The 11,235-nt window shown below is 40.2% G+C and overlaps 1 protein-coding gene across 1 annotated transcript in view; it reads right to left on the bottom strand.

Moving 5' to 3' along the window:
- Window positions 1-448: 448 nt before the first annotated feature.
- TMEM164 (transmembrane protein 164) overlaps window positions 449-11,235 on the bottom strand; it is a gene marked incomplete at its 3' end in the record, with an annotated part of 34,374 nt that continues 23,587 nt past the window's right edge. The window contains exons 4-6 of the mRNA XM_084269259.1: window positions 8,842-8,920; window positions 1,019-1,119; window positions 449-655 (exon numbers count right to left, since the gene is read on the bottom strand). Coding sequence (XP_084125385.1) covers window positions 449-655; window positions 1,019-1,119; window positions 8,842-8,920 — 387 coding nt within the window. The remainder of the gene's footprint in view (window positions 656-1,018; window positions 1,120-8,841; window positions 8,921-11,235) is intronic.

Here is an 11,235-nt window from a genome sequence, read left to right as displayed (position 1 = left end):
GTGTGAAGAGTTAAGCCAGGATGATGCACTGCAACACGTGTTCCATTCACATCACCAGAGTGTGGTAACTCAGCCTTCCTTCCTATCCTACAACATAAATGTACTTCTATTTAATGGAAAATAACTCAAAACGAGGTAGCACTGCCACTCTCTCTGCTGGAATGTGGACTGATCCTGGCCTAATTTTAACTGGTGGCTTAGCAAGATTCTACTGTAATCTACATAAATGTATAAAACACGAACCTTTTCCAGAATAAGGCCACTAATTTTGCCATTGGCAATAGGCAGTGAGAAACAGCAGTTAAAAAACCTCACTTGATTATAGAGGTGGTTTTGAGGCAATAAACTGTGGGGAGAAGTATAAAGACATTGTCCTCTCGTACCTCCTCTTTGTCTTCCAGTATAAGTATACCTGCTTCCTATAGGTACTACTCCACAGGGAGAAATGTCAGTCTATTTTCTTGGCTGGGAGTCTAAGAAAGTCCATGCTACATCTAAAGATGGGGACAGCACTGTAGAACAGTAGGATGACAAGCTTGCCGTGAGTCATGGTCATGACAGTCTGATGTCCAGAAGCCCAGATTCGATACCAAGGCCCATAGAAAGGATCTGAGATGGCTGGACACAGCATGTTGTTCAAATTCACTTCTGTAACCTAAGAAAGTGACAAGAAATTTATAAGTTAACAGTATTTTTGTGGTGCATAGATTCAGATGCCTAAACTGTAAATTTCAAAATTGTTATAGTAATCAAAAACATTTACATCACAATCCCTCACTCAACAGAAGTAGGGCAGCTTTCAGAAGGAAAGCAGGTGCCAATTAAGTTACATAGTAGATGGATTTATTAAATACTTTACTGATACTCTAGAGACCCAAATGCCCATTAGACCACGCAATTAAAAATCTGCATGCAAGTATTCTTATCCACATATGGCTGGATGCTTTGAAAAACCAGTCAATGTTTTTACTGTGAAGGTACTTGCAAACTATCCACTTATTAACCTGTATTTACTTACCAATCCCAGAATCTGCAAGATGCTGAAGTGATACACAAACATAAACCCCGTGGATAAAAGAGCCCACCAGAAATTGCAGAGTGGTTCTGGAGTATAGATGCCTTGAAAAGAGAGGAAGACATTAGTATTCAGCTGAATTGCTATGTCCATCAAACAGTCATGATAATCCTCTCTCTTCTCCTCTTTGGAAGTTAGGGCATCTGGCTTTAGCTGATAGCCTATTCAATATCATTACAGTAATTCGTCTTTGAGCACCTTATTTCTTACCTGGAGCATTCCTATTGGGTTCTTCCCTCCTGCTGATCCAGCAGGAAAACACACAATATGCTACATCATTAACCTTGCCTATTTTTCACCAAGACCAGTGACTTTTCCCTCATTCTTCCTTCTGCCACAGAATTCAACAGACAGATTCAACAGACTTCAGCACACACTGTGCAAGGCTACTGGGAACAAAAATAACTACACACGAGTAGCTAGCTAGACGTTCAAGGTTACCTACACTTCCTCTAAAACCAGGTATCTAATCAGTGTCCACTCAGAACATGTAACGTCTCTGTTGCTGGAGTTGTACACTTGAATGAGAGCAGCACACACGCACCCTGCACACCGCCCCCTGGTTTCAATGAACAGCAGTGCTGCTGCAATTACCCGAGGTAAAACTGCACGCCCTGTTTTAGCAAGCAAACGAGGCTTGGTGTAGCCATGATGAACACGAGCAGACCAGCTACTTTCCAGGCATAAGGCAGCTTGTAAGATTTCTTATCCAGTGGGTAGCTGAAGGCCAGAAGTGTCTGAACCATAAAGCAAAATCCAAAGGTAAAAGTGACTTCTACATGAGTAATGCAAGTGGAGTGCTCTACAGTTAATGGGAAAAAAAAAACACAGTCTAACTCTTCCAATATACTTAGCAAGCATGACCTAAGAGCTGGTGTCCTATTTAGAAAACAGTACCAGAGACCTTACTTAAATATCAATGATATTCATTAAACTCCACTGCCTGAAAACAGATACGTGATACCACCTTGCACATGGCTTTTCATTACAGCAAGAGAAGCAGCAACTAGCTGGGGTGCCAGAGTTCATGAGACTACAGCTCTGGGTTTGGCTTCACCAATTTTAAGCCATCTGGTCAAGCTCTATAGAAACTCTTTGTGCTCCTTCCTCAGCTGTTGAGTAAAGAAAACATTGTTTGACTTGCAAAGTTTTCTTTTGTATGGTCTTTGAAGTTTTAGATGCATGTTTAACCTAGATGCAAAACACAGCATATTTAAATAAGGTATCTAAAACAGCTCCCAGGAACTGGCAGAGTGGCACGTTATCAAGTTTGGTTACATGTGGCAGTTACCTGTGTTATTTCAGCTGTGTTCTACAAAGCCTGAGAAGGGACAGCAGAAGCCTAAAGAGACAAACACTCAGAAAAGGTAGAATCCAGAGACCTTGGTATTTAGGGGTCTTAGAGTAGTATATAAACACTGAAACAGACAAGTGAACACAGCCATGAAATTGGACTGGAGGGAGAAAGCAGTCAGTGAAAGACTGAGATCGCACAGGATGACAAAACAGATCAGTGGCACAGTTTGCCTTTGAACCCAAGGTTCCCATGCCCAGCTTCAATCTAGCCAGGGAATCATATTTCAGAAGTCACTTAGGAGAGATGTTCCTCCAGCAATGAATTTCACACTGCTACATCCTCTTCCTGTCGCAAAACTTCAAAAAATACATTAGCAACTCTCACCCTCTACAGAGTTTTGATCTCACTATATAATAGAAAAGTCCCTCCTTGCTAGACTCTGCAATCCTGAAAATAATGGTGTGATTTTCAGCAGAATCATTATTTGGACATCAAGGGACAAGAAGGGAACAGTGACCTCCACACAAAGACATTTTGGAGAGCTCTGGATTCCCAAGTGTGCTTTGGGAATAATTTTAAATTTATACCTGAAAGATTTTCTGTACGTTTCTCATTAGATAAATAATCACTGGAGATTTTATTCCTCTATATTCCTGCTATTCAACAGCTGACTGGCTGTTTGAATTGCCTGTGTTGGCTTCGGCAAACGCTTCTCACATCGGAAATCAATTTCAATAGGTAGCACTGAGTCTTGCTCTCCATTCACTAAGGATCCCAGACAATTCTTATGTGTTAAGCACTTTCAAAAATTTAATCCCACTGTCAGTCTGGCACTAATCTCCTTCTCAAAAATGCTCATGCTCCAGACAGCTGAGACCATTCCAAATCGGGGTCATCCAAGTTGCTCGTGTGTGGAAACAGCACAGCAGTCCATATTTCAGTTTACATTAAATGCCATTATTTCAACAGCATTGAGAGGGAGGGATTCATAGATTGTAGTATTTGGGGCACATCATCCACTTCTGCAACAAGAATTTGTTCACCTCGAGCATGTCAAGTGGTTAGTTTTGCCATCTAAGAAGTGGAAGCATCGTTTTTAGAGTAAACATCAACAGAGACTCAATATTTTTATATTCCTCCCCCAAAAAAAGACTAGTCCTGTTGTTACAAACTATTTTTAAAAAGTTCTCAGAACACAGGCCTGTAAAAACGTGAATGCAATTTCCTATAAAGAAAGTAGTACTTTCTATATCTGTGAAAACCATGCAGGAGAAAGTTACTCCTCTGTTTGAGTTAGAACCTATATGTAGTAATTTTTTTAAAGTTTAGTTGGGTGTTAAAATCATCTTTCTCCTATTTAATGTCTTGTTTTCATTCCCACTACAATTTGATAGAGCTTTTCTAGATTCCCAGCCCAGCACACTCTTCTTTTGCTTAATCTGAAACTCAGAGCAACTACTACAGCTCCTTCATTTTCAAGCTTATAAAGATGGTAGGGGGAAAATTTACTTCCTTTTTATTTCCCTTGATCAAAGGGTTAATTCTAATAGTGTGGTTTATTGAGCTAACCTAGAGACTAAACTTCCATTCCAGGGGAAAACAGGAAAAAAGTTCTCCAGAAGATGGGCCTGAAGCCTGCTGCTTCCCCTGTAGCTGTTCTGAATCTGTGTGTGGATTTCAAACTACTACCTTGTACCAGGAGATCGCTATTTCCCTAAATGCCAGGTGCTGGGTCAGGTTCAGCTCAGGCTGAGGTCTTGGTTCCTGAGACAAGCAAGTAATACTTTTTTTTTTAATATTCCACAAAGCAGCAGCAACTCTTCCTTCATGTAAGTAGTAGTTCTGCCAAGTACTGACACATACCTGTCAACTTCCCTCTTTCAGAGACAGAAAAACAGAGTGGTCTTTAAGAGACCTTGGCCCCACTCAGAGAACACCACATTAACTTCCTTACTCCATTTTAAGTGTTTCAAAATAGGCTGCCATAGTTTCAAAGGGAACTGCCCAGCAACTGCTCAGTGCATAAAGCTCAGAGGGTCACATGACAGAGCCATGTCCCCTCCTCTTCCACTCTCTTGAATCATCCAACACAATTATTATGAAGTAATCCAGCCACAATAGTGCAGCATGAGCAACAGCACATGACCAGTGCCACAGCTATCCTGCTGCTTGAGGCGTCGCAGTACAGCACCACTAGACACTGAACATTTACATCTAACACGTGGGATTCAGGAACAGCTGCAACAGGAACATGGAGAGTAAGAGACACAAGAGTTGTTAGGTCTCCAAGTTATGAAGAGTTTTGGTGGAAGAGGTGTACCATACATTACCAAGTATTTCAATGAGGATGGAGATAAACTAGATTTATGGCTACCTATATGCAAATATACACTATTTTTCCCCCTAGATTACCACTACAGTGCATTACAAAGCCTGCTTTATAACTGCATTTAAAAGCTAAGGAAGGATATAACACAGATATCACAACGGGTAAAACAGCTAGAAGCGCCTTTAAATATGGCAATCCCTCACTCCTGTCAGCAAGACCAATGAAAAGTGCAAGGTTAGATCCCCAATTCCTTTAATTGCTCTTTCCTAGTTTACAGCCACAGGAAAGTGATCCTTTCATCTGTACTTGGTATCTGTGTTCTACATCTTACAACTTAACCCAGCTCCTCATTCGATAAGAAACACTGCACTACCCTTCAGAAAGCTGGCTGTGCAGAGATGCTTCTGTCCATCTTCTGAGGCAAGAAAGGCATGCTCCTTGAGAAGGGAAAAGGGGAAAAAAATTATTAACATCCATTTCCTTTCTGATAATTGAACTGAAAAGACATTTTCTGATGCCATCTTTGGAGACTGAGACCCATAACACCCTTTCCCTTTTCACTCAAGTCAGAGCAGTAGTTTCTTTATTGCTTAAAAGACACGACACTTGCATTATAAGCTGCAAATTCTGACTCTATTCCCAGCAAACAACTGGCATCCTTAATTATTTAGGGTGAATTTTGAGAACTTGCACAGTCCTTCTGACAGTAGATGCTGGGGACTATCTCCACCTGCAGGCTGAAGTGCCAGGACCACACAGCCACTCTGTGACCAACACAAAGGTCTGATGAAGCTCACATGATAGGTTGGTAAGTTCTTCATCACTCCTTCAAGTGACAAAACCCTAAAACTCAACACCAACATCCTTTTCTACTAAGTCCATTAAATAATGCTGGGGATCTCAAAACACAAGAGAGATTTGCTGAACTCCACTGCCAAGGAGCTGCTATAAATTAACCCTTATTTCAAACTGTTGTGGAACTCTATACACAGTGCTCACAGCACTCAGGAAACAAGTCTGCTTTGATCAAATTTCAGCACAATTTGAAGGTCTGAAATGATATGCACAACTAATCTTGTCCAATCCACCCAAAAAACTAGCCAAACTAGCTTAAGGATCAAGACAGTCAAGAACTGTGGGTCCCTAAAGCTGGTGCAGTCCAAACTAGATTTTTTTTTCTATCATGTTAAGAGTATAGAGTTAAAACCCTACATTTTTAGGAATGCTGTGTCCTGCCCAGATGCAAGCTATAGTTTTTGGCATGGTTCACAGGTGATACAAGGTAAGATTCATTCAGCAAGAGAGTTGCCAAATGCAGATATACTTCTATGCTGGCCTGTAGTATCTGCACAACATCAATTTTGCATGAGAGCCTCTTACTGCAGCCAAGACCGATGCAAGCCAAAGTGCCTAAGCATTTATTTTGTCCAGCCTGACACTCATATATATGTACACAGGCATATGTGCACTTGCAAAGAAAATATCTTAGAAAGGGAAGTACAGAAATTTCTATTCACTCAGCAAAGAGGGGAAGGAGAAGGAAGAGGAAGAGAGAAAGAGGTCTTAATGCCCAGGAAGGAATACATCCTTGAGGTTTGTTGAGTTCACTGTGCAACACTGAAGCCTGAGTTCTGAAAATCTCTCATCAATTTGATCCTAAACACGGTAAAGCCCCCACACTTACACAGAGTGGGAAATGGAACAGATTGCCCAGAGAAGCTGTGGCTGCCCTGGATCCCTGGCAGAGTTCAAGGCCAGGCTGGATGGGGCTTTGGGCAACCTGGGCTAGCAGGAGGTGTCACTGCCCATTGCAGGGGCGTTAGAACAAGAAGATCTCTAAGCACCCTTCCAACACAAACCATTCTATGAAGAAGGTGATGCTGCCAGTCCAACATGACCTGTCTTCTCTCCCTGCTATTCATTAGTGTTGAAAGAAAAATAGATTATTTCAGCCCTTGCTTACTGCCATCCAGTTTCCTTTCAGAAAAGAAACACTTCAACAGGTAATTGAATGTATGACTGGTATGATCCTTGATTAGCACGTTAACAAACTTGGACGTGCAGTTCTGTATAGAATGAGCTAAAATCAACTCTGCTTCAGGTGTTCTGCTCACCCTTCCTTTCAGAAATGTTCCTATTACGATCAAGATCCTATTAAGGCCAACAGTAATACTGGAAGACTCCCAATAAACCAGTGGTAGTCTATTTTTCCATATACACTCTGTTTCTTTTCATTTTTCCAATTTTACCACCCACCCTTCAATCACTTTTCCTGATCATAATCTGTAGATTCACTGATGGAAATTACTACATAAAATACAGACATAAAGCTGCAGGCTGATCAACATCAGAGTGAAAAAACAATTTTCAGAAGATATATAGTTAGGATAAAGGGTGTGATCTACTCAGAAAGTACTTTAAACAGAGGTGCTAAAAATATTAACAAACATTTTTAGGCTGACTAATTTTTCCCCATCAAAAAGTCCCACATTAGGTGTCCCATGGCAGTAGCCATACGAGGTATTACTGCCAGTCAGGTGATTGGGAGCCAACTGCGTAAGAAATCGGGCAGTTAGTTACACAGCCTAGGGCGGTCTCAAATGATGTGTATAGTCAAAGCAGTTCTTTTCGAAATTTCACTGCTGTCATGTCAACGTTAGGTGGCAGCAAACACCTGTAAATTAACACAGGTGAAACGAGAGCTGCGTTAGGGTGACACTGTACAGCACAAAGCCCTTCAGACTGCAGAGATATTCCCATCAGCCCCAGAAAACGTGCTGAGGAACCCAGAGATCCTTTATTTCACAGGAAACAAAAATCCAAAACGAATAAGAAAAATAACCAAAGGAACATATCAAGTGACATCCAAGGCCAAACTTCAAAGCAAAGGAAATACACGTCTTAAAATAACATTATACAGGCACTTCAAGGCCATCAAAAGAAGTGTGTAATAACATCACAAGACCTTGGATTGTTATGGCCAAAGTCTACTTACTATGTGACTGTTTACACTTTCTCCCCCCTCTCCTCACCCTCCTCCTGCAATGATTAGGAGTTTGAATAACTTCTACAACTGCACTGAACTTCAGCATTATTTGCCAGAATTTAAGATATCAGAAATGGATTAAAATTAAGTGCAGTTGGCCTATTGCTCTAGTATGAGAGAGAAACAGAATGCAGTTTTTAAGTATGGTAATTCACTTTTTCCTTTGGATCATTTTTATCTAGTTTTGCTCAGCAGTGAAAAACAAAAAAGGCTACAAACCTATAGTGAAATATGTCTGAAGGATCAGAAGTGACTGCTGGTATAAAACACAAGAGATTCATCAGGAGAGCTGACCATGCTCATTCAGACTATTCGCTAAATTGTCTCCCATTGCTTCACATCACATCCTCAGGGGTTTCATTAAAGGCTACTGAACATCTGGACTATGAAATTTTTATTTCTTGGATTAAACAATTTAGTTCTTCTAGAAAATGCAGCTGTAGGAATGTCAGCGCTAGAGGGGGGCAGATCATCACACCAGATGAATACAGCCTGCATTCACTTCTAAAGTGTGACAAAAGCCAAAACTCACACTGGCCAGTGGAACTATTTGGGCCTCCCAAACTTACTGAACTATTACAGTGTAAGTGATTGCAAGATAAATCATCTCTGCTAACAAGATAAAAGCAAGCTAGTTCATTTCACTAATTTGTGTCACTGCATTTCAGTAAAGCTTCAGAATTTCAGGAATTTATCTAGCTGGCTAATAGTTATGTGGGGATATAATAATAATTTTTCTTAGCTCAGCTGTAGTACTCAAAGATATCCATGATGGGAAAAGTCTTTAAAAACATTCATTAACAATTTAGAATGTTGCAAGATGGCAGAGATGGTAATCAAGCAGAGGGTGCACATTATGCCAGTACAGTCCTGATCCTCCTTTGGGCAAAAGATGACATTGTATCACCACTTCAGTGCCTGCCACTTTGTTGCCCAGGATTCAACTCCAATGTAACACCAGAGACTATTAAGTAACAACACAGAGAAAATTGTTTATAAAAAGAGTTAAGAGTGAAGCCAGCAATAACCATTAAGCTCAGTGTTTTCATTGCAGGGGATCTACTCAGTAGGTGGAGAGTAAAATACCAACCTACCTCCTTTCCGCAACAGATAGATGGGCACAACATAAAGCATCACATGCTGGATGTAATAGATTTCCATTTCAAATGGAAGCTGTGGAAGAAGGAAAACATTTGTCAGTGTATTTCATCACTAATAACTGAGTTACAAGGAACCATGCTCCTTGTGATCCACCACAAATCCTTCAGTTAATTGTTGGGCTTTTTTATCACTAAGCTGACACTTTGCTTTTCTGCTTTCAATGTGCAGCTAACTGTGCCCATTCTGCTCTCCTTGCCACACACACAATGCAGCAGTCCAAGCAGACTGTTCTCAAAACTACCCAGAAGCACAACAAAGAAGGAATAACCTAAGATTGCTCTTTTCCTTTGCTTAGTTAGCAAATTACTGCAACAATGCAAAACCCTCAAGTACTCAAAGCAAAAATTATGCACATCCCACATGACAGTATCCTACTTTGAAAGAAAACTGCTACCTTGTGAGCAACAGAACTCTCTAAATGAGGGCTTTTATCCATCAAAGTATATACATAAATATAGAGAAGCAATTACTGAGGAGGCCTGTAGAAAAACATCAAAAGACCTGGTTTACAGCAACGCTGATGCACGTGTAAAATTTCTAAGTGTCACCAAGTATAAAGTAACCAACATTGCATTGTTTTAAAGGGAGGCTGCAGAAGGAGGTATGTCAACAAGCTACCAGTTAGTAGTAAATCAGGTATTTCTCACCTTCTGACAACTTCTGGGAGATTACAATTAGTCATTTGTGTGTTCAGTCAAATTCTCACCACAGAGAAGTCAAATGGACTGTGCTAAAATAATACTGTGCTAAAAATAAATCATAACTCTGAGTTTAATTTGAGCTTCTTAATCCAGAGCCAACTAGTTCTAGCACTTCATCAGTTGGAAAGTTTCAAAGTTATTCCCATCTGTAAATGGCTTTACCTATAACAGTTTGTTAAACTAATGCAGCACCTTTAAAACTGAACAGTAATAAAAAAGATTCAAATCAAAAATTCAGAATTCCTGCTGCAGCTCACACAGAAGTGAAAACTGGATAATACTGCCACACAAGTATGCAATCTCACAGGAATAACACAAGGCTGTTAGCTTTGGTTCAAATGCAGACTCATTCTATCACTTTACAGGCTAAAGCAAACCCAAACATAAGTCTTGTCATCGTGGCTTGGCTGTTGGGAAGGAGAAGAAAAAAAAAAAGACTTTTCTGAAGTTCTTCCGAGTCACTGAAGTCATAGCATTAAAACAGAAAAAACAAAACTACAACAGTTACTGTATCAACAGAGCTAAAGAGAGGCTGAAACCGAGTTTGGTTTTCTTCCTAAATAGCAGGCAATAAACAGCCAGTAGCTAATATAGTGATCTTTCAAATTCAACAATTCTTACATCTTATTTTCAATGTAAAGGATGCTAACACTAACAGCTGCATTCTCCTAGTTCTGGCATTGCCCAGCCAAACACTATCAGTGTCCCAATTGCAATCTCCAAGATGTTCAGCCAACTCTTGGGAGACTAAGATAAAAAAATCTTCCACGCAATCTGTTGCGTTATTTTAGTCCAAGTATTCTGTATCAAAACATAAACCCTAGCAAGACAACAGGATTCAAAAGCAAGAACTTCAGAGCTGTCAGGTTTCCTGATTTCAAACCTTCTCTGTTGTCCCTTGTTGAAAGATGCAGAGGGAATCGAAGTTATTTGGAAATAGGCTAAAGCAGTTTTCCTAACTGGAGAAAAAACTGTACCTCTCCCAGTTGGAACAGGCACACTTCAGAAACAATAACTCCTGATATAAACCACACAACATGAGGCACTCACTCCTGCCAAGGAGCATTCTCTATTTAGTATCTGTGGTTTCACTCGCTGAGTTGTGAGGGCCAGCTACACAAATACTATGCTTAGGACACTTCTGAGAACAGAACAACAGTTGTTTGCTGCAGTAGTGTTGACAATATTTTTTTTGTGTAAAACAAAACATCTTCTTTTCACAATAAAAGGTTGCTTGTTCTGAAGCCTGGCTAATTATGCTGGTGCATTTCCTGGTATAGAGCTACAAAAGCACAATTTCTGTACAGCCAAGCACTCAGGTTATATAGCTGGGTTACGACAAACAGGAAAGGAACAAGCACAGAAGATGAACTATAAAGTTGTACTGAGCAACTGACTCACCTAGCTGTAAAGGTCTGGTCTATAAAAGGTTTTATCAGTAAAACACTTACAGATAGCAGACATGAAACTGCAGGCAAAGGCAACGTAGAAGGGATCACCCATGTATGTAGGATTTAAAGAACCTCTTCATGAAAACAAAGAAGCACTTGGTAAGGTGCAAGTGGTAAAGTTTGAGAAATTTAAAAAGAAATCAGAGCAACATTGACTCAGAACAAAGTCAAAGTA

The sequence above is a fragment of the Gallinula chloropus genome (genome assembly GCF_964237585.1).
Source record: "Gallinula chloropus genome assembly, chromosome: 11".
Taxonomy (NCBI): Eukaryota; Metazoa; Chordata; class Aves; order Gruiformes; family Rallidae; genus Gallinula; species Gallinula chloropus.
Note: the sequence above shows the minus strand (reverse complement) of the source record. Positions and strands in the feature narration are given on the sequence as shown.